General features: G+C 38.6%; 1 protein-coding gene across 3 annotated transcripts in view; it reads left to right on the top strand.

Annotated features, from left to right (window-relative positions):
• LDAH (lipid droplet associated hydrolase) overlaps positions 1-24867 on the top strand; it is a 109000-nt gene that overhangs the window by 71929 nt on the left and 12204 nt on the right. For 2 of the 3 annotated variants that reach the window (XM_025867801.2, XM_025867800.2), the window contains exons 5-6: positions 3131-3365; positions 18051-18133. In XM_025867801.2, the coding sequence (XP_025723586.1) occupies positions 3131-3365; positions 18051-18133 (318 nt within the window). The remainder of the gene's footprint in view (positions 1-3130; positions 3366-18050; positions 18134-24867) is intronic. The other variant, XR_003207255.2, reaches the window with a different exon arrangement.

The raw sequence follows: 24867 nt of genomic DNA, 5'->3' as shown, positions 1-24867 counted from the left end.
CATTGCAGAGTAGGCAGCTGGCTTTGAATGGAGGATTCTGGATCATACCTGATGCTCTCGAGTCCACAGTCATCTGCATCACAAGTCCCCATGAATGCCTTTATTAAGCACACACAGTCCATCTACCATCTCCTCTGCTTTGTACTAAAGAAGATGCTAAGGTGGCAGAAACTATTCCCATATTCTAGCTGAAACCCTACATTCACTCCAAAAGCACATCATGAGCATTTTACATGTAAAGTTGCCAAAGCCGCATTTAAAAAAATTATCAAAAAAAGCTGTGGCTTCCTGCTCCCAAAGAATGTCTTATTCACCATCAAGACCACAAGGAACAGTACATTCTTACTGATGTGACAGAGGAGGAGACCTAGTAGAGGTCAAATTATTATGACCAAAAAGGAAAAAAGTAGAAATAGCTACTATTGAGAGAAAAGGAAAAGTCTGTAGGAAATGGCTGAGCACTCAACTGACAGATATGACCAAGGAAAAACAAGAAAGATGATTAGAAAGAAAAGAGTCCTCCACAGTTTCACCCTCAAATCCCTGTTCTTTATTAGAGACACTAACAGAAGACTGTATATTAGTGAGAATTACAGATCAACTTGAACGTTTGGGCAGTGCCACCCTACAGGTTATTATGAAAAAGGACTGTCAGTGTAGATGTCCTGTCAGGTCCTTCCAGGAAAAGTGCATTCAGTTCATCCAAAAGGAGGAATGTAAACACGTAAGGGAAATGGTAAATCACTGATAGCTGGAATCAAAGGAAAAGACTCCAGTAAGAGGTAGCTTTACCTAATTTCTAGAGGAGCATTTTGAATGAAAAAAAGTAATATCTTCATGATTTGAGGTTGGACAAGAATTTTTTGAGCTAGGCACAAAGAATAGTAAGTACAAAAGAAAAGATTTAAATTCAACTGCATCGAACTTAAGGAACTTATGTCCATTAAGAAAAAAATAAGAACAGGCAAGCCAAGACTGCAAAATGACAAAGGACTAGTATCTAGAATAAAAAACAAAAACAAGACTACAGATCAAGGAGAGAAAGTGATAGGCAGCCTAATAGAAAAGTGTGCAAGAGACTTAAATAAACATTTCAGGGGATCTAGAAAATGTAAACACATAAAAGTTGTTCAACCTTACTGGTCATCAGAGAAACACAAAGCCACAGTGAAATACCACTATTCATCAGGTTAGTCAAAATTAAAGAGTTTGTCAGTACCAAATGTAGTGCAGATATGTAACAGTATGAGTCTTATGTCTGTTGGTATGGGGGTACGTTAGTACAACTACTTTGGGAAACTATTTGGAATTATCTACTAAAGCTGAACTTATAGATACCATATGACATAGTATTTCTACTTTGAGTGATATTATCAACAGAAATACATGCACCAAGAGACACGAATAAAAATGTTCATGGCAGCATGTTTGTAATATCTCTGGACTGAAAACAACCCAAATATCTATCAGTAAAATAAATAACAGTATATTCATACAGTGGAAAACTTTAGAGCCAAGATAATAAGCTGTTGCTACATATATCAACATGGATGAATCCTACAGTGTTGAGTGAAGGAAGTAAAACACAGAAACATACGGCTGATTGCTTGCATTTATATAAAATTCATCAACAGACAAGATTTAACTTTAGTACTAAGGAATATGTATTAGTCTGCTGGAACTGCCATAGCAAAATACCATAGACTACGGGGCTTAAACGAGTGACATTTATTTTCTCGCCATTCCGGAGGCTGGAAGTCCAAGATGAGCATGACGGCATGGTCAGTTCCTGGTGAGACTTCCTGGCCTTTAGACGAACGGCTACCTTCTCCATGTGTGTTCACCAGACCTCTTTGTGTGTGCTTGGGAAGAGAGAGCGAGCTCTCTGGTGAATCTCCTTGTAAGGACACTAATCCTACCTATCAGAGCTCCACCCTGTGACCTCATTTATCTCTACATATAATCACATTGTATCACATTTCAGGGGAGTCACAATTCAGTCAATTGCAGGATGATAACAATGTAAAGCAAAAGAAGGAAGTGGTAATAGTATTAAGGAATGTTAAGTATTGGTATAAAGCAAAGTAAGGAAGTCAGGATAGAGGTTACCTATGATGTGAGCAGAGGTAGGAGTTGGGATCGGAAGATGCCATGCTGGGAGTGTTTTGTTGTTGGATCCACATAGCTGTTCATTTTATCCATTATTTGTTAAATTGCCCATTGAAGTTTTATATGCTTTTCTGTTTGTAGCTTATACTTAAAGTTTTTTTAAAGAAGTAAAACCATTGTGTCCATTCTCATTTTCTGTTCTACAATCTGTTAACATTGGTGATCTATTTCACTTATATTACTCTGTTATTAATAGGGATTGTGCTTAACTATTTGCCTTTTCTGGCCCCTCATAGAAATTATTTTTATATATTTTAAAAATATTAATATGGTAGATAATGGTAAATTTAAAATGTTTTAGCAATGCTCTTCTTTCTTGTGGAGTATATGTTTCCTGATATCCTGATGAATTCAGTTGAAATTATATTTTTGTCCTTGAACATTTTCCCATGTAGGTAGAAATTTCCAGCTTTGCTTGTTTCCGGCCTGCACTTTAGTAAGGTTAAATTAGGTGTTAGAAAGGTATTTGGTGTATTTGGTCCTCTTAAAGATTATCTTTTATTGGCAAGAGTAAGGAAAAGAGGAGATTTTCCAAAGTGAACTACCCCCAAATATAATCAGTAAAAGAAATGCTGACTAGAACCAGAGTTCTTTATGTAGCTCTACTTTCTTCTGGTATCACTAGTCAGTCAAGGTGGTGTAACTACTGAGATGGGACATGAATTCCTAATTTCAGCAGTCTTTCAAAAGGATTGTGAATTGCTGTCCCAGTCAGGAAGGTATCTAGGAACCTGGCGTGCTCCTCACCCTAAAAATTAACCCCAATAACTCAAGGGGACATCCTTATATTCTCCCCCAGATGGCTTGTGCAGTGAGAAGACAAGCAGATGGTGGTTCTCTTTCACAACAGATCTTTAGTCATATTCTGAAACCCCATTTGTCCATACTGTATGGAAGAAACAATAAAACAGTGGGTTATCCCTTAAGAAAACTTCTCATCAAAGTATGTTTTTTATTATAGATAATTCGCTCCTTTCTGCTCTTTCCAACAATTGAGCGAATAGCTGAGTCACCAAATGGCAGGATCGCCACTCCACTTCTGTGCTGGTTTCGATATGCTCTCTATGTTTTTGCCTACCTTCTACTTAAACCATGGCCTGAGAAAATCAAGTCCTTTGTGATCAGAACTGGCCTTCGAATGATGAACCTGCAGAGCGAATTTTCAGTTCTGAATATATTAGAACCATTCTGCCTTGGTAAGCACATTTTAAAATGTGTATGTTTTTCCATCTCTTTGTGTCTTCCTCACTTTCTTTCTTAAGTTTCTATAGTTTTCAGAGTACAGATCTTTTACCTCTTTGGCTAGGTTTATTCCTAGGTATCTTGTGGTTTTTTGGTGCAATTATAAATGGGATCGATTCCTTGGTTTCTCTTTCTGCTGCTTCATTATTGGTGTATAGAAATGCAAACAGACTTCTGTGCAGTGATTAAAAGAATGAAGTCTTAACTGACTTGCCATTTGCAACTACATGGATGGAACTAGAGTGTATTATGTTAAGCGAAACAAGTCAGAGAAAGACAAATACCATATGATTTCACTCGTGTGGAATTGAAGAAACAAAACTGATGAACATAGGAGAAGGGAAGGAAAAATAAAATAAAGAGAGGGAGAGAAACCATAAGAGACTCTTGACTATGGGCTAATTGGGTGATGAGCGTTAAGGAGGGCACTTGATATAATGAGCACTGGGTATTATATGTAACTGACAAAACACTAAATTCTACCAATAAAACTAATAATACTCTATGTTAACTAACTTGTATTTAAATAAAATCTAAAAAATAAAATTTAAAAATAAAAGAAAGGAAAAATAAAATATATGTTTATTCTAGTATCAGAAAGTGGTAAGAGAATAACCTCAGACAGTTGGTGAATATTGAGCAAGGAATTATTTGTTGGTTTCTTTCTCCCAAAAGCTAAAAAAAAAAAACAAAACTAGACATAAAAATAGAAGGTTTAATTTTAATTTTCATCAAGCTTTAATTTTAAAACTTATCCTTCTGATTCTCCACTCTAGCTATCAGATGGTGGGAAAAACTCTGTATATAGTATATATGGAATCTTTATAGGAATCCAGGGTGCACCCTGTTAGTCCAGTGTGAGAACTTAGGAGAAACCAACCAAGGAAACCAGGCCCAATATTCCTGTAGATTGAACAGACAGTGCTTTTATTTTCCTCTTTAAATGTTTTTGGAGGGGTTTAAATGATAAAAGTAATAAATAATAGTCATGGTAATACAACAACTGGGTGTTATGCTGATTATATTTTCTGAATGTGCCAGGAAATATTTGCTACTTTACTTTTTGGCTCCAACCTTGGTTTTTAAATGTAATCTACCTTTTTAGTTTATAGTAATTAGAATATTTATAAATCATTTTCATAATAAAATAATCCTTTCTTAAATGAAGAGGGGGGAATCAGAGGGGGAGACAAACCATGAGAGACTGCAGACTCTGAGAAACAAACTGAGAGTTCTAGAGGGGAGGGGGGTGGGGGATGGGTTAGCCCGGTGATGGGTATTCAAGGGGGCACGTACTGCATGGAGCACTGGGTGTTATGCGCAAACAATGAATCATGGAACACTACATCAAAAACTAATGATGTAATATATGGTGATTAACATAACATAATAAAATTAATTAAAATAAATAAATAGATAATCCTTTCTTAATCTATACCTCAAAAGGTTATTGTAGGATTAAATATGATAATATATGCAAAGTATCTAATATTTTATTTATAATAAGCCTTCAGTGAATGATATAACAACAGTTGCAGCAGCAGCTAATGGCACTGTTCTAAGCTTTTACTTGTAGTCCTCAGAACTAATCAGGTTTGGGTATTTTACTATCACCATTTTACAGATGAAGATACAGAGAAGTTACATGATTTGCACAGTCATACAACTAGTGGGTAGTGTTCAAACTTTGGCAATCTACCACTATGCTAAAACTTCCTTTTACCATAACTGCTACTATCATCTTTTTGCCCTAGTTGATCATAAAGGCAGGACTCCCGAATAAAGCTTACCATGCTCACCTGCGTTAAGAGTGCCACACTATCATGTACGTAATGAATCTAGAAACAAGTCACAGCCCTGTTGTACAGCTACAGATTGGTTGTATGAGGTATTTTTTCCAAATATGTAGTAAGAAAAATATATTCTGTATTTGTAGATTTTTGTCTGTTCCATACTCTCTCCAACCCCCATTCTTTATTATAGACTTAGCATAGCAGTGGAAGAAGATGAGATAGGAAGAAGGGAAGCAGGGCTAAGGACAGTTATAAAAACCACCAATGACCAAAGTTGGAGAGGCCCCTTAAAGATGTGGTCCGGCCCCTTATCCTTCCCTCCTATTATAGAAGAGAAAGAGATGCCCTAAGTGAGAAAGGCATTGACTGCAAGTCAGAAATCCTTTCCCTGTCTGGTTCTTGGTCATTGATCAGACCAAAAGTTAGACTTGATGATTTCTGAGGACCAATACACCTTTAGAAATTATCTGAGACCAAATGGAAGTTACTTGAAATTGTAGCAAATGTATATAAAATTACTCTACATATACTTCAATAAATCATTTTATTTCCCTAGACATAAAATAAAAATAGAAATAGAAGGTTTAATTTTAATTTTCATCAAGCTTTAATTTTAAAACTTATCCTTCTGATTCTCCACTCTCGCTGTCAGATGGTGGGAAAAATTCTGTATATAGTATATACGGACTTTTTATAGGAATCCAGGGGGCCCCTGTTAGTCCAGTGTGAGAACTTAGGAGAAACCAGCCAAGGAAACCAGGCCCAATATTCCTCTAGGGTGAACAGGCAGTGTTTTGGTATTTTTTTTTTTTACCCTGTAGAGGAGATTATAAAAAGCATTTTCCAGTTAGGGACTCCATCTTCCTCCAAGGAATTCTGCTTCCAGGAAAATGGAATGGATGTACTTTTCCCTGCTTTTCCTACTAAGTACCAAAACCCCTGCATATTCAGTAACATGGAGGAAGACGAGAGAAAGAACACAAGAGAAACAAAAAATAGAACAAACAGAAAACAAATAATAAAATGGCATAGAAGCTCTAACATAGCAATAATTACATTACATGTAAATGGTCAAAATACACCAATTAAAAAACAAAGATTGGCAGAGTGCATTAAAAAACATTACCTAAGTATATGCTGTCTTCAGACATCCCAGTTCAAATATAATTATATAGGTAGATTGAAAGTAAAAGAATGGGAAAAGATACATCATGTAAACATTAATCAAAAGGAACCAGGAATGACTGTATTAATATTAGATAAAATAGACTTCAGAGCAAAGAAAATTACGAGGGACAGAGAGGGACATTGCATAATAATAATAAAAGGTTCAGTCTACCAAGAAGACCAAAGACATAGCAATCCTAAACGTGTGTGCACCAAACAAGAGAGCTGCAAAATATATGAAGCAAAGCCGATAGAACTGAAAGGAGTAATGGACAAATCCCCAATTACAGTTGGGTACTTAAGCACACCTCTCTCAACAGTTGATAGAACAAGACAAAATTAGCAAGGGTATAGAAGAATTCAGCCACAGTATCAACCAACAGGATTTAATAGACGTTAATAGAACACTTCACCCAAAACATCTGAGTTTCAGATAGGCATTAGATAGGCAGCCACCTGTGCTTTTCTTATACCTCCTTAGAAATATTTTCTAAACCCAAACCAGGACATGGAGTATATGAAAGTTTTATTTGTTTTTCTATATATGTTTAGTGGCTATGTAACACATATGACATATAGTAAAGTGTTTAATGTTTTTAACTAAAAGAGGTAATTATATAAAGGTATTTTCCAATTTTTCTACACCAGAGTTCTAAGCACCCTCTTTGAGAAGTGGGCTGATTAAGCTGCACATAAGAGAAAGGAATCATCCATCCAGCTGTAGCAGTTGGCCTCCTGCTGTGTCTTCCAGAGGACCCCAAGTGCAGGCATCAAGAAACAAGATAGTTCGGACATGACACACTACCCTCCTTGGCTCAAGGCAACCAGAGCCTTCCAGCCACATTGCTGCTTGGGGAGCCCTGGGATTCCTTTTCCACACAACCACTGTAGAGTGATACTATGTACAAATTAGACTCTAGACTGAGCTCCCAGCTGCCTTGCTTCATCTCTGTGCCAAACAACGAATCTGCAAACAAACTTTTGGAGCACAGGTCTGCTATTTCTGCCATCCTTCCTTCCCTGATTTTCTGTTCTCTTTGTTCTAGATCTGGCCTTCTGATGTTCAAGCGAGCCGTACTTCAGGGGTCTTCTTCCCCATTACCCACTCGGTCTGTGTACCTTGGGTAAAGGCAAAGCACGCAAAAATTACTTGTTTTTTTTCTTTGGGTTCTTGGTTCATGGTTTACATGGGTCTTAATTAAGTCTCCTGGTAGTGACCCTAGGCTGATCCTTAACCGATCATTTCAGTCATCCTAGCCACCTCTTCCTGCCTGTCTCCTTGGGATCCCACATCACCCTTGTCTCCTCTTGCAACAGGTACCCCGGAAACTGCCTTTGCCCGGGCTTGCCCTGGCTATCCCTTAGGTGATTCCCATTACCTTGCTTACTATAAAAGGAAGACGGTCTCAGGTGAGCAAGACCAATACTCATAAGACCTGGGCTTTTGCAAATGATTAGTGGGCTCCTGCCGAGCTTGTATCCTATGAATGGTGAAGGTAATCAGTATTCAATCCAACCCACTTGAGTCAGAAGGTACGATTTTTAGGTTACACAAAGGGCTCACCAAGGGAAAGGAAGACTGGCTCCAAGATCATTCTCAGTGGTCTGTGCCATCCGTGACATCCCCTGCAGACCTGTTTCTCCGACTTTCCTGTCATCTAGACAGTGACCTTTAACACACCCGCTTGACTTTTAGGAAGCCTTGCAGTGTTTGCACATTATGTAATGTCTGTGCTCCAGTAGAAATCTCACAGAAACAAACGGAGGAAGTTTGCTAGTCCAAATAGTGGATAATAAATCCTGCCCTATCTAGATAGACACTGATTTTCTGTATCCTTTAGTTTATACACATATTTTTTTGTTGTAGTAAGGTCTGAAAAATTCAAGGAACCAAAATATTCAAGTATTTCAAATGCTATTGCACTTTTGGCAAAGAGGGCACTTCCTATAGGCTGGGAGTCTACGCATTAGCCTTCTTCAGCAGATTGAGGGAGTGAAACATCACTTCCTACCCAGCATTCAAAGAGTACCCTAATTCTAGTTAGCATACTTTATGAACTGTACCACCATGTTCATCAGATCAATTTGCGTAATTAGATTGTCTTAAATGTTGTTTTTAAAGAAAATATATGGGGTTTTTTTAGTTTAATTTTAATTCTGGAATGTTTGCTACTGCATATTTTCTTTACAATAGATGTTCTTCTGTTTCATAAGAAATAGACTTTTCACTGAGACAGCTAAGTTGGATCTCTTGATCAAAGCTAAAAGCAAATATATTTTAGCTTAGCAATATCACAGGTCAAGATAATTAAAAAATATTCTAGGGCCTTTTCATTAGTTAGGCCAAATTCATGTTTTAATTCCTTTCAGTTACCTATCTAGAAAATCATAGTGCAAAGGGCATTCCTGGTAGGTTCTGTTACTTTGTTGCATACATTCTTATAAAAAAAAAAACTTTCATTATCTTTCCTTTCCTTGATCTATATGGAAATAACTGTTTTAAACATTTACAGTGATGTGAAAAGAATACATTTCTTCTCAAAATATTTTTAACTCAATCTCAGAATAATTTTTTGAGTAAGACAAAACCAGATTCCCATGTTACCTATTCTCTCATTTATGTGTGTAGCTTAGAAAAATCTATTGTTAAAAAGCAACTGCAGCTTTAATAATTCATGGAAATTTAGCCTAAAATGCAACATGACAGAAAAGTTTTGTGTATGTGTATGTGGTCGGTATTAGGATTTAGGACAAAAGGTGATTGGATACAACACTAGAATATCATCTCAGATTTAGAATTCAATGATTCAATGAAAGTTTTACTATATTTTTCTAAAGAAATTTATATGTATATATTATCTGCTACTCTAAAAAGTTGTATTATTCCCCCCCCCCCAAAAAAATCATACACCTTGAGTTGTGTTTTTCCCTTTGGTGAACTCAGCATCACAGAGGTAAGATGATCTGTTTGCAGACTAAATGGATAGTTATAATAACCAGTATAATGGCAAAATCAAACAAACAGGGGCATTCTACTGTGAAACCTTACAGGAGGCTCTAGATTACCTGTCACCAAACCAGCAAGACAACTTGGCTTCCAGTCCCCAAGTTCTACCTCTGAAGACTGTGTGCGTACACTCACTGTGGGTGTACCTCCCTCTGCATTTTCCCTCACTGCTGAGACCAGTGCTTTATGAGGCCTAATTTTTGGTCAGTCTCAACAGAATCTCTTAGACTCTCCCTATTCCCTGCAGTGATTTGTGCTAGTCTTATACCAGTACCTCCCAGCTCAGCTCACCAGTGTCCGTGTGCGTCTGCCTTCAGTTCTGATCTCCACTGTAACGTCAGCTCGTGCACCACTTCAAGGAAAGCAGCAGGTTTTTCCTTCTGGCCACCGCTCCCCCACATCCCCCCAAAAAACGAACACCAGCTCAGTCTCTTCCCATTTCATTTAACAACGCTTACTGACATCTGCCATGAACCAAGTACTCAGCTAAGCCCTGAAAAGAATAGTAAATGAAATAAAGCTCCTGCCTTTAAGCTCACTTCCAGCATGGCAAGGGAGACAAATGTGAAGAATTGTCATCTGTCACAGGGCTATCATGAGAACAGATGCCCAGCATGAGTGGTGCCAATAAAGGAGAAATCAGTTCTACCTAGGTAAGGAAGGGAGAAGAAGACAAATGAATTTGGACTTGAAGATGAGTTGGGATTTTCCCAGAAAGACAGAATAGCATCAAGATAGGTGATGGAGTTCAGCAGAAAGCAGTTTTCCGTCATAAATTATGTGTACTTGGAGAACTTAGTGATGCCATCTGACCTGTGAGCTGAAAGTCCTACTGGTCTTCCAACGTCAGCCCCCACTCCTTTCTTTCCAATCGCCACTCTCCTGCGAGGGGAAGTCCTGTAGTGATACTTGAACACTAAGCAGGTTTCAGAAGATACAGTAGTAAATAGAATAGAATATTAGACTCCTCAGTGAGTTTTCTTATACCTGTATTTAGATTTGTAATGGGAAAAAAGTAAACAATTCATTCACATTCTTCTAAATCATTCTCTTTCCTTCATGTTCATGTTTTTATTTCCATTACTTCTGCCCCTGGATATTTCCTTCACTGTGGTGCTTGAAACTCTGAATTCTGCTGGGTTTCCAGGAATGCTGTTGACAGTCATTGCCAAGAGAAATGTGTTTTCCCCTTAGGAAATTACATGTCCATTTGGTATTATTATTTCTGACCACTGTGTTGTGTTATGAGCATTTCTAAGGAATGAAAAAGATGGCTTCCTTGGAGCAATTACTGGAAAGGAACTGGTATATCACCTTCTTTAAAGTATACTTAGATCAGAAATTATCGGGGAAAAAACAATAGAAATAAAGACAGGGTGAGGTACATTCCCTGATTAAAAAAAAATTACTTTTAGAAATATAAAATTCCTTATAAATTATTTGAATTTTTAAGTTGTTTCTGATTCAGGAATAACACTACAGAAAAGTGATTAAAACATGAATGTTTTTACCTCCATGAATTATCCCAAAGTAAACTCCCATGTAACTCCCACCCAGCTCAAGAGTCACTGTTGCCTTGATCTCAGAAACCTCCCTTATGGCCCTGCACATCCAAAAATCCACTTCTGAGCTCATTTGGGTTGTTGACAAAGTCCAGTTTATGTGACTTTATGACTCAGGTACTCACTGTCTTGCTCACTGTGAGCCAGGGGTCCCTCTCAGCTCTTAGAGGTCACTCTTCGTTCCCTTCCACATGAACTCCAGCTTCAGACCAGCAGTGGTACTTCTAATCCTTTTAGCACTTTGAATCTCTGACTGCCTCTTCTCCCACCAGCCAGAGGAAAACTCAGATTTTGAAAGACTTGTGTGATTTGGTTGGGCCCACCAGGATAATCATTCTTAAAGTCATCTCTGCTGTATAACATAACCTACTCATGGGGGTAAGATGTCATCAGATTCACAGGTGACACCCACACTCAAAAGGGAGGAGACTGTAGAAAGACAAGGATTATTTGTGTCAGCTTAGAATTCTGCCTACCACAGACCACTGTTTTCTGCTGCTCTAAATGCTACCTCTGTCTGTCAAAAACCCAATATCCATATATGTGTAGTCATTTCTGGAAGAGTTTATATAAAATCAGTATTATTTCTTCCTTAAATGTTTGGTAGAGCGGACCAATGAAGTCCTCTTACCCTGGAGTTTTCTTTGTGAAAAGGCTTTAAATTATAAATTTAATTTCTTTAATAGATAAAAGACTTTTCAGGTTATCTGTTTGTTTTTCAAGTAAGCTTAAAATTTGTGACTTTGTTCGTTTTATCTCATTTGTTGAATTTCTTGGCATAAAGTTGTTTAACAAGATTACCTGATTATCCTTTTGGCGTCTGTAAGATCTTTAGGGTGTCACTTCTCTTTCCTGATATTGAAAATGTTTTCTATCTCATGTCTTCTCATGTATTTTTTTTTCCTGATCAGTCTGGTTAAAGGCTTATCAATTTTACTGAATTTGTTCTTGGTTTCATTTATTTTCTCAGTTGTTTTTCTGCCTTCTGTTTCACTAATTTCTGCTACGAATATTATTTACTTTATTCCCCCTACTTTGGAGTTAATTTTCTAGTTTCCTACAGTGGAACTGAGGTCATTCATTTGAGATATTTTTCCATTTTTAAAATAGGTTTTTAGTGCTTTATAAATTGCTCTCTAAATACTACTGTGGTCATGTCCCACAAATTTGGATATGATGTGTTTTTATTTTTATTCACTTCACAATAGTCTCTTATTTCCCTTTAGATTTCTTCTTTGACCCAGGGGTTATTTCGAAATGGGTTATTTCATTTCTATATATATTTGGCGATTTTCCAGGTATCTTTCTGTTATTGATTTCTAATTTAGCTCCATTACGGCCAGAGAAAATGTTTTATATGATTTTAATTGATACATGTTTTATGGACCAGGATGTGACTTGACTTGGGAAATGCTTTGTGGATACTTGAAAAGAAAATATATTCTGTTCTTGTTGGGGAGACTGTTCTATAGATGTCGCTTAGGTCAAGTTGATTGATGGTGTCATTTTCTGTATCCTTACTGACTTTCTTTCTAACTGTTCTCATCAATTATTAGAAGATGAGTGTTGAAATCTCCAACTGTATTTGTGGATTTATCTGTTTCTTTTTATATTTCTATTAGTTTTTACTTCACATATTTTGAAGTTCAAACATATTAGGTGCATAAACATTTTAGGACTTTTATACATTCCTGATGAATTGACCCTTTATCTCTGGTAATATTCTTGTCTCTGAAATCCAGTTTTTCTGATATTAATATAGTCATTCCACCTTTCTTTGGGCTAATGTTAGCATGATGTATCTTTTTCCATTTTTTAACTTTTAGCCTATTTATGTCTTTATATGAAAGATCCATTTCTTGTAGGCAGCAAATAGTTGAATCTTGCTTTCTTACCCACTCTGCCTTTTTATTCGAATATTGAGACAATTTATATTTAATGTAGTTATGAATTGGGCTGGCTTAAATCTGTAATCCTGACATATATTTTCTATTTGTCTCCTATGTTCTTTGTTCCATTGTTGCTTTTTTCCTACCTTCCTGTGAATCAGTTGGGTATTTTTTATGGTTTCATCTCCTTCGTTGGCTTCTTAGTCATTCTTTGTTTTGCTGTGTCAGTGGTCACTTTAGGATTTACAGTGAACACCTTTAACTTTTACAGTCTTCAAATGATATTATACCACTTGAAGTATGCCATAAGAAACTCAACAACAGTGAGCCCTTTCTCCCTCCTAGCATTTGTGATACTGTTGTCATATATTTACTTCTTTGATATGTTATTACTGTTTTCGATTAAACAGTCAATCGTCTTATAAAGAGATATAAATAACAGAGAAATGTATTTTAAATTTACCCACATAATTACTGTCTGATGTCCTTTATCTCTTTGTGTAGACACAATTTCCATCAGATATCATCTTCTTGCTTTAAGTATTTCTCATAACATTTCTTGTAATTCCACTGATAGTTAATTCTTTCAGCCTTTGTATGTCTGGAAATGTATTTTCTCCCATTTTTGAAAGCTATTTTCACTGACTATAGAACTCTAGATTGGCAAGCTTTCCCCTTTTGTTACTTTAGAAATGTTCCTCCATTGTCTCCTAGTTACATCATTTCAAGAAGAAATCTGCTGTCATGTTAACTCTTGGTTCCTCTGTATGTAATACAGTTGACCCTTGAACAATATGAGGGGTGGGACACCAACCCCCTGTGCAGTCAAAAATCTGTGTATAACTTTTGCCTCTCCAAAAATTTAACTATTAATAGCCTACTGTTGATCAGAAGCCTTACCAATAACATAGTCAATTAACACATGCTGTGTATGTTGCATTTTTATATACTGTATTCTTACAATAAAGTAAGCTAGAGAAAAGAAAACATTATTGAGAAAATCATAAGGAAGAGGAAATACATGTACAGTACTGTCCTGTATTTATCAGAAAGAATCCGTGTATAAGTGGGCCCACACACTTCAAACCCATGTTGTAAAGGGTGAACTATATACCATTTTTCTCTATCTACTTTTAAGATTTTCTCTTTATCACTAGTTTGCAGCCATTCATTATATACTTTGGTATAGTTTTCTTCATGGCTCTTGTACTTTGGGATTCTTTGAGCTTCTTGGATTTGTGGGTTTATGGTTGTAATATTTTAATATTTTTTCAGGTATTTTTTCTGTACCTCCCTCCTTCAGGGACTCCAGTTACGTGGTATATGTTGTATGACACCACTCTGGAGTTCACTTGTGGTTCACTGAGGCTCTGTTCTTCCCCTTGCCACCCCCCCACCCCAGTTTCTTTCTCTCTGTGTTTCCTTTTGGATAGTTTCTATTGCTATGTCTTCAGTTCACTAATTTTTCTTTTATGATATCTACTCTGCTGTTATCCCATCCAGTGTATTTTTCATCTCTAGAAGTTTGATATGAGTCTTTCTTATATGTTCCCTAATTCTGTTTAACATGCTCAATATTTCTCACCTCTCAAATATATGGAATAGGTTATAAAACTTTCAATATCTGTGAATACCAATTTTTTAAAAATAGCCTAATTTTGATATAATTAAAATGCAATAAAACTCCCTCTTCAGTGGTTGTTTTTTAGTATATTCTCAGAGTAATGCAGCCTTGACAACTATCTGACTTTAGAATATTTTCATCACCTCAAAAAGAAACCCCATGCCTATCACTCCCCATTTCCACCTTCCCGCAGTCCCTGACAACCACTAATCTACTTTCTCTCTCAATGTATTTGCCTATAGTGGACATTTAACATAAAAGGAATTATACAGTACATGGCCCATTGTGACTTGCTTCTTTCATTTAGCATGGTGTGTCCAGGATTCATTCATGTTGTAGCATGTATCAGTACTTCATTATTGCTCAGTAATATTCATTTTATGCATATTTTGGTTTTCCATTCATCAGTTGATGACCATACAGATTGTTTCTACTTTTTGGTTATCATGGACAAAGTTGCCGTACACGTTCACATCAAATTTTGTGTGGACCTCTGTTTTCAGTTCTCTTGGGTTTGTGCCTACAAATGGAATTGCTGGATATATGCAGTAACTCTATATTTAACATTTTGAGCAGCTGTCAAACTATTTTCCAAAGTGCCTGTACCAGTTTACAATGCCACCCACAATGTATGAGGTCTTCAGTTTCTCTGCATCCCTGTCAACACTGGTTTTGATTGCATTTCTTTGATGACTAATGATGTTGAGCACCTTTTCACACACTTATTGGCCATCTGTACTTCTTCTTTAGAGTAAAGCCTATTCAAATCCTTTGCCCATTTTTTTTTTTAAGATTTATTTATTTCAGACAGAGAAAGAGAGTGCATGCAAGCATGGGGGTGAGGAGCAGAGGAAGAGGGAGAGAGAAACTCAAGCACACTCTGAGCTGAGTGTGTGGAGCCCAATGCAGGGCTCAAGCTCATGACCCTGAGATCACAACCTGAGCCGAAACCAAGAGTTGGACACTTAACTAACTGTGCCACTAGGCACTCCCTTTTGCCCATTTTTAATCAAGTTTTATATAAAGAGTTCTTTATATATTCTGGATACTAGATCCTTATTGGATATACGATTTTTTTTTTCATTCTGTGGGCTGTCTTTTCACTTTCTTGATGGGGTCCTTTAAAGTGCAAACGGTGGTAATTTTTATGAAAACCAGTTTATTTTTCCTTTTCTCACTTGTGCTTTTAGTGTCATGTCTTAGAACCCATTGTCTCATCTGAGATCACAAAGATTTATTCTTATATTTCCTTCTAAGACTTCTATAGATAGATTTAATTGTTAAATTAAGGACTGTGATCCATTGTTAATTAATTTTTGTATGTGGTATAAGGTAGTGATCCAGCTCATTCTTGTGTGTATGTATATCCAGTTTTCCCAGCACCATTACTTGAATGTTTACCAATTTTATTATCTTTGTCATTTTGGAGTCAGTTTTAACTATTTTTTTCCCTTATTTTGGGTTGTATTTTCTTGCCTTGCATGTGTGATAACTGTTTATGGTATGCTTTACATTGTTAATTTTACCTTTTTGGGTGCTGGATATTTTTGTATTTATGTAGATGTTCTTGAGCTTTGTTACAGGACAATTATGTTATTTGGAAATAGTTTGATACTTTCTGTTCTTGCTTTTAAGCTCTGTTAGTTGGTTGCAAGACACATTTAGTTTAGGGCTAATTTTACCCCACTACCAAGGCAAAACTTTTCCAAGTTCTATAGTTGGTACACCATGAATTACGAGATTTTCCTACTAGGCCGGTAGGAACAATAAGTACTCCCAGTTTGCGCATTGTTCCCTCCAAGTCCTTCCAGGTGGTTCTTTCCCCAGCTTCTGGTGGCGTCCGACATGATAGTGCCAATTAGCACTTAGCTGGAGCTGAAGAGGAACCCTCTGCTGATCTCTGGAGCTTCCTCCCCACCCCCTCTTTCGGCAGCTCTCTCCCCTCCACTACTCTGCCCTACAAAACCAGGGCACTGACCTCCCCAGAATACCAGCTCGGCCTCCTTGTTTTACGGTGTGTCTAGAATTTGTTTGAATCAACACTGGTAAAGTGACAGGCATGGAGAACTGCCTTTGGAGTAAGAGTTTATTACCTACAGTTCCCAGGAGGAGACAGGGTAGAAGGAAGGCATGAGGAAAGTGCAGGATGCCAGGGGCCACCTTGTTTGGATGGAGAGATTATTGACACTGATTAATTCCAGACAGCAATAGAAAAAAATACAAGTTTTCCAAAATTTTAGGTACAGCTAACCACTTGGTGAATAAAAATAGAATTCGTGCTTTCACACTACTTAGTGAAAAGAAATTTTTAAGAGATAGTAAAGGGGCATGTGGCTGGCTCAGTCAGAAGAGCATGCGACTCTTGATCTTAGGGTTGTGAGTTCGAGCCCCATGTTGGGTGTAGAGATTACTTAAAAAAAATAAATGAACTTTAAAATAAATAGGAGAAGAAAACATCATTCACACTAAAGGGAGTAGAAAGGAGAGTTGGAAATCAAAAGAAAGCAAAGCATATACAAAACAGGATGACTGGAGTCAGACCAGATCTCTCTTATATTAATATCTGTGACTGTGTTAAGTCCCTTTATTTAAGAGATACTTTCAAATTACATTTTTAAGGAGGTCTGCCTATGATTTCAAGAGACATACTTAAAACGAGAAAAGATTGAAAAATAAAGAAAAGGACACATATACCAGGCAGATGATGACAGAAAAGCAGGCAAAGTGACAATAATATACCAATCAAAATGGAACCCAAGGCACACAGCATTTAATGAAAATTTGCAGACCAGTCTAAGAAAGCCACATAAATTCACATTGTCTCTAATTCTCTTTCTCTTTCTCCGATATGTGACATCTTGAAAGGGAGAGGGTCAACTTTGCTCAGTATGCAGTCAGTACAATGGAACTAACCCTCAGTAAAAACTCTTTAGGGAGCCTTTAAACCTATTTTAAAATAAATAATCATTTTAGTTGTAACTTTAAAAAATAAATAAATAAAAGGTCAGGAAAGTTTCACATTAGTAACTGCATGCAGTTTCCCTGGTATACATGATTTAGCGGTAGAAGTGTGTGCTTTTAATCCTTAAATCACAGGGGCGCCTGGGTGGCTCAGTCGTTAAGCGTCTGCCTTCGGCTCAGGTCATGATCCCAAGGTCCTGGGATCGAGCCCCACATCGGGCTCCCTGCTCTGCGGGGGGGCCTGCTTCTCCCTCTCCCACTCCCCCTGCTTGTGTTCCCTCTTTGGCTGTGTCTCTCTCTCTGTCAAATAAATAAATAAAATCTTTAAAAGAAAAAAAAATCTTAAAAAAAAAGAAACCTTACAATCCTTAAATCACAAAAACACATTGATCGGGCACACCGTACACCATCAGCTGTGGCGGCCAACGTTAAGCAGTCCTGTCACTGCTGTGTGTCACTGTCGAGAAAGGCAGGTGAGGGGGACATACCTCTCTTGGCCTCCGTGACACCTCACATCAGACAGTGCTTGCTGCAAGGAAAAGGGGGAACAGGAATTAAATCCAATTAATTTGACATTTGTGACGTTTGTGTTCGTTCTCTGTATTCTAAGTGTTTGACTCTTTTTTCTAAATGTAGCTAACGCTGCCTACCTTGGGGGCCAAGAAATGATGAAGGTGGTGAAGAGAGACAACGAAACCATAAAGGCATACTTACCTAAGGTAATCACTTTGGTGCTGCAAGGAAGTAAGTAGATGGGCGGAAATATTTACTGAGCATGAAGTGCTAGAATTGGTTAAGAGTCTGTAAGACCTCAAGGGTTTGTAGATTTCACATAGAGTTCTACTTCTAGTTCAAATAAGGCAGTTCTTGAAAGTTGCATAGGAAGTCAGTAAAGCTGACTGTACACTTCAGTATATACTTAAATAAAGTTTACCACCTGTTTTTGTTAGGTTTGTTTCTAGAATCAGTGCTTCTGTCTAGGGTCTTATGCTGAGGAGATCTCAATAATATTTATTGAATAATTGAGTTATATCAAAATGTGAGTAAAACACTGGACAAGAACTAACATCACTATGACCTGTTGACTCAGCCTGTCTTTCTTTATTCTCCAGTGCATTAGAACAGGAATGTTCAGCTCTGACACCAAGACCAGATTTCTCTACAAGGAGGTGCAGAAGGGCAAAGATTGAAATATTTAGCATTTGGGAGTTAACTACTCCAAATGTTAGCATCTTTTTTTATTTTATTTTATTTATTTATTTCAGAGAAAGAGAGAGGGAGCATGGGCAGGGAGAGGGGCAGAGGGAGAGGGAGAAGCAGACTCCCTGCTGAGCAGGGACCCTGATGGGGGGTTTGATCCCAAGACCCCAGGATCATGACCTGAGCCGAAGGCAGACGCCCAACTGACTGAGCCACCCAGGCACCCCCAAATGTTAGAGTCTTACACAAACACGTTTGGAAGCACCAGTCTCTGAAACTATGAGGGTACTGTGTTTGAGAATATGTCTAAGAACCCTAGAATTGGTGGCTCTGGTACTCCCATGGCATCATTTGTCTGCTGTCCATTCTGAATAGGATAGAACTGAACTGTCTAAATATGATAGCCACCAGCCACGTGTGGTTCCTTGTGGCTAGTCTGAAAGGAGATGTGCTGTAAGCATAACAGACATATTGGATTTCAGAAACTTAGTACCCATAAGAGAGAAAATATTTTTTATATCGATTACATGTTGAAATGATAATATTTTAGACTATTGGGATAAATAAAATAGACTGTTAAAAGTAATTTCATGCATTCTTTTATACTTTTTAATGTAGTTGCTAGAACGTTTTAAAGTACGTATGTGCTTATATATTTCTGGGGAGCTGTGCTAATCTGGAATCTAGAGCTTTACAGTCAGTGCTGAGCTGTGACATCTGCAGAGCCCAATGCAGTGAGCCCTGCTGAGTGGTCACCTCTTCCAGGGCCCAAGAACCTACAGTCTGCAAGTCAAATCTCAGATACCCTCCCCTTGGGTTTAGAATGTCTTCATAAACTTTGAGACATTTGACTTCAGCTTGCTACAGTGTTAATTCGTATTTCTAGAACCTCCCAATACAATTATCTTAAAGCAAAAAATATATATGTTCTCTTAAAAAAAATATTTTCAGAATATTGATCTATAGGAGCTTCACTCGGAGAGGACTTTTGAAAATCTGTGTTTGACTTATGGCCATAGTGGTCATCTTTTTATAAAACAGCATTTGGCTAGAGATTGAAATTTTGAAGCCAGAAGGAAACCCTCACTAGCTGAATGGGGGAGGTTGGGGCCTCAGAAAAACACTTTCTTCGGGACTTTCAGCTGTTTCCAGTCACTGAAGGATGTAAAAATACAAAAACAGTATTTTATTTTTCAGCTAAATTATAAGTGAATTTGTTTCAAAAATGCATTTAAGTTCTCAAGGCCAGAAGTTCATAAAAACAACTCAATTCCCAGTTAGTAAGATACCCACTTCCAAAATTCACACTTGCGGAATGACTAGACCCATCACGTGTCGAAGCCTGTCTTACCACCTGTGGAAGCCAGCTGCTATAAAATACTCATCATTTCTGGATTCTGTTTGTATGTTGTGCTCAGAAAGAGGTCACAAGAAGGTGCTAACTTATTCCTGTCCTAAGTTAAATCCATATGCAAGTGTAATCATTCCCAGATCGAAGTCTGCTTATGGTAACTGTGTCAGGACTGTAAGTTCACTGAAACTTTTAAAAGAGAAATGGGGGTATAATGGTAGATGGCAGGCCATTTCAAGGTTATTATTAACACAGTCACAGGAATAAACTTTTCCAACTACAGAGAATAGTTTTGTTTTGTTTTTTGAGACAGCACTAAAGGGACTTGTGGAATTTGGGAAAGCAAGGCATTGTTTAGTTTAATGATGCAAAACTACCTTGCCATTAATTGATTATCCTTTGTACCAGCTCAGTTTGATCTCTCCACTAGAATAATACAGTTCCAGTTCCTAAGCGAAACGAGGTACAGAGAGACAGGAAGTTTATTGCAACTTTTTGTTTCTGTAATGAAGAAAGAGGAAACATGCTGTAATTTAATATTGGTGAAGGTTGATTCAACAGACGTCCCAGTCTGCTTGAGAAAATAAGGAAACTTGAAAGGGCCCATAGTCTTAGGAAGGTGGTGAGCATTGCCTCCTTCCTTCCAAACAATCCTGATACGTGGTTCAACTTGAAAACCGATTCCCAAGACGAGACATATCCCTTTTTAGATACTCTAGTCAAGGATACTCTGTCCCATTTCAGCCGCAAACATAGGGATTTCAAAAACTTCCTACCTATCCAGGACTGTCCCGTGTGGAGACTCCATGAACCACATATTTTGTTGCAAAAATAAGGTATCTCAATTATTCAACAAATTTTAAAACAGTTCTGAAAAATGTGTCTTTGTGCCATCTAGTCAGGAAGCCACAAGAAAGTCTAAAAGTAGTCTCTCTACTACATCATGTGGATGGCTTTGGGATTCTTTCGGATCCCCTAGAAAACTATCATACCATAATCAGCAGGCTTTGGCTCTACATTCAGATTTTCTACCACTGGATTCCCATTTTCCATGTGAAGAGAACTTTTATCTTCTTGAGGAAAATGGGCCTTTTTAACTCTGAAAAATCCACTGGGCTGATTGCCTGCCTCCCTCCCAGGTCTAGAGACTTTATACACAGTATCAGACAGTTGCATTTATTAGCAGTGCTTCAGTACTACATAAAGTTGTTTCCCTTTCTTGGAGCAAATATACCAGACTCATAGCTGTTTCCAAAAGAGTGTACCGTGACCTGTGGCATCATAGATTGTGTTCTGTCTTCACCTGACTGAATCTTACCTGTCCTTTAAAACTTGGCTCCAGGGGCACCTGGGTGGCTCAGTCGTTAAGCATCTGCCTTTGGCTCAGGTCATGGTCCCAGGATCTTGTGATCAAGCCCCACGTCGGGCTCCCTGCTCGGCGGGAAGCCTGCTTCTCCCTCTCCCACTCTCCCTGCTTATGTTCCCTCTCTTGCTGTGTCTCTCTGTGTCAAATAAATAAATAAAATCTTTTAAAAAAAATAAAAATAAAAAATAAAACTTGGCTCCATTGTCATCTCCAAGAGGCCTTCCCCAGCCCCTGGTTTTGGTTAGATGCCCCTCCTCCAGCTTCCCTGGCTCCCTGTGTAGTTATAATATTGCATTTTTTACACAGTATTTAAGTAGTCAGTTTGCCCCTCTTGTCCACCTACAGGTCAGGAACTATGTTTTTCTCATCTTGGTGTCTCTAAAGACTCAGGACAATTTATGATACCTGCAGAGTTAATAAATAAGTTAATGTATACTAGATGGATGGATGGGGAAGCCATTAGGGTATAGATTCTCAGCCTTTTTTGTGCCAGGGGTCTCTTTGGCCCTCTCATGTATGGACCCCTACTCAGAATAACATTTTTAAGTATGTAAGATAAATACATGAAATTACTACCAAAAAAAGCAATAGTATTGAAGTATAGTTATCACAATAACTTAAAAAAACAAATTTGTGGTATATAGTATGTACACCTTTATTAACACATTAAATAATAAGATAAATAGAATTAAAATTGTAAATGTGTAGCAAGGAGCATAAATAACTTTTTAGTTATCTTCAAGTTTCCTGTGATTTGAAAATTTCCATAATTTTATAGGTAACAAAATATAGGTGTTACTCATACAACTATTGTTTGTTGCCTATATTACTAATTGAAGGAAATATGAAATTATAGTTAGAGGTTAGCAAAAATAAAGATGTCATCTTTTTCCCAAGCAAATTTACATTACCCTTCCCCCACTCACCACATCCACATGAACTCACGTGGACCCATAGACCCCCCCCCAGTGAGGAAGCCCTACTCTTGTGACACCAGACAAGGTTAGGCAGCATGGTGGTGTGGCTTGGGGGCTGGCCTGAGAACAAGAAGCCATGAAATGCTACACTAAAAAGATGAGGTTATTTTGAGCTGTTGGGGAGCTAGTGCATGGTTTCAGCAAAGGGGTAATGATCAGGGTGATATACAAAATGTTTGACCTCCATCTGACATAGCGACTTACCTATCTGAGCCTGTGCCGTCCGTGAACAGCTAGCCAGTTGAGAGCGACCAGTTCATATCAGTCATCCCTAGGAATGTGGCTGGCTTAACAAATGAGAGGGATTATTGGGGGGGGGGTATGGAAAATATTGGAACAGAGGGAAATTTGAGATAGGGAGATCATTCAGAAGGCTTTTACAAGGACTGAGGCAGTGGGATGGGGGTGGAGAGGAGGTAGGATAAGGGAAGACTGAGGAAGTAGAATCAGAGGCACTTGCACTAATAGGACACCAGAGAATGAGAAGGAAGAGTCTCAGATTGTGTTTCCGTACGTAGATTGGTAACAAGATAGGGAATGTGGGAGAAGTACCGGCAAGTCATGGGAGGTGGTTGAGAAACTAGTTCATGGGGGTACTTTGTTTGAGACACCTGTGGGACTCCCAAGCGGACACATGTCTGGCGGGCAGCTGGACATATGGGTGTGAAGCTTAGAATGGTGGTCGGGGTGGAATTTCGATTTGGATATAATGAGGATAGACTCAAAGCCATGAGCCTGGGTAACAGTAACAAAAGGGAGTAGTATATGGAGAGAAGACATCTAAAGATTGATCCTTGGGAGCACAGCTCACAAGGTTGAGAGGAAGTAGAGGAGCTAATGAACAAGACAGGAGTGGAGGGGGAGGGGTGGGAATGAGAACCAGCAGAGAATAAACCCAAGTAAGAGAATCAGCTGTACCTTTTCGCCACCCCAGTCCCAGTTCTTTGGGGAACCCCTGGGGTATGTTCTGCTTTATGAGCCACCTGGTGTGTCTGAGGCCAATAGGTTAGCATTCCCTTGTTCTGTCATTGTTCTAAACTGTAAGGGAATGTATGTCTCACTCACAGAAAAGTGAATTAGTGTTTGGTTTAGAAACTTGAAGTTTTCATTTAAAACTCACTTAGGAGGGAAATTCTAAACTGCCGTGACCATCTCTGGCCTAGGCGTATGGAAACAGCTGGTCTGTGCTACTGCCAGACCGAATCTGAACACCCCTGTCAGTCGGCAGGGGTCTCAGATCGTTCCTGGCAAGAACACACGAGGTGCAGCTTTGTGACAAAGGCAGGCAGCCGTCAAGGGGCCACCTGTCACCAGACCAGGGCGACAGGGGGGGTTGGGAAAGGGGCAAAATGTCCTCAGGAACAGGAACCCCTCTGCTATGGCTCTTTCATGGCCCCCCCCTGAGCCCAGAGGTGCACGTTGCCTTTGGGAACAAACCTTGTGCAGTTGTTTGCAGACTCGGGCATGCAAATCCTTCAGACACGCACAAGTCCTGCTTAGCGGAGCATAGGAAGTCTGCCTGCACCAGCTAACCAGGACTGCCTTCCGCCACGCCTCCATCTGAAACTGATGGTGTTAGTTCTGCCTGTGTCATCTGAAACCTGTTCAGAATGTCATAATCATCCTGGAAATACATAGGTTTGTTTTTATCTCAATCATTTGAGATTGCAAGGAGCTGGTGTGTACTGGGGAGCAGTCTTCTGAGTCGCAGCCTGGGCAGCTGGATGTATGGTATGAAGCTTAGAATGGTGGTCGGGGCAGCATTTCGAACTGGATGTAGTGAGGATAGACTCGAAGCCATGAGCCTGGGTAACAGTAACAAAAGGGAGTGGTATATGGAGAGAAGACATCTAAAGACTGATCCTTGGGAGCAACCAGTTCATATCAGTCATCCCTAGGAATGTGGCTGGATTAACAGATGAGAGGGATTGTGGGAGGGGGGCTCTACCACTAGCTTACTTAGGGAACCTTGATTAAGTTACGTGACCTCACTGTGCCTCCTTTTTTCATCAATAAAACGGTTTAATAATAGTATCTAATATCATACATTTGTTCCAAAAATATAATGCTATAATTGATATGAAGACCTTTCAAGAGTATCTGTCATGGACTAAGCACTCAAAAGTTTATTATTATTGTGATTACTATTGTTATTATTATGAAGTTAGTTATATCCTAGATATGCCTCTGAGTGCTTTAAAAAGACTATTTGCTTAACTTCTCCCCCTACACACTCCTTCCCAGATATTTTCATTCTGCAGTGAAAGATTTGGATGATATTAAGTATACAGCCCAGAGACCCTGGAGTGCCCCAACCCCATTCTAGATCACAGCCACTGCTCCCCTTGAGATGCCTAACAGAGATGTTGTACAGGAACGAACAGTGGTGAAGGAAAGTGCAGGAGTACTTAATCTTTACCAGGACTTGGGCCAGTACCCCCGTGCAGAGAATTCAGATGGGCTGCGCTTGGCCATTTCTCTGAATTAGTTAAACAAGACCCTTGAGCACATCTGCCGGTTTCCTGAGGCACGTGACCAGGGAGAAGCGGAGACAAGGGG

The sequence above is a fragment of the Callorhinus ursinus genome, unplaced genomic scaffold (genome assembly GCF_003265705.2).
Source record: "Callorhinus ursinus isolate GAN/ISIS: 27379988/994484 unplaced genomic scaffold, GSC_fseal_2.0 scaffold10, whole genome shotgun sequence".
NCBI lineage: Eukaryota > Metazoa > Chordata > Mammalia > Carnivora > Otariidae > Callorhinus > Callorhinus ursinus.
This window is presented reverse-complemented; position numbering and strand designations above follow the sequence as displayed.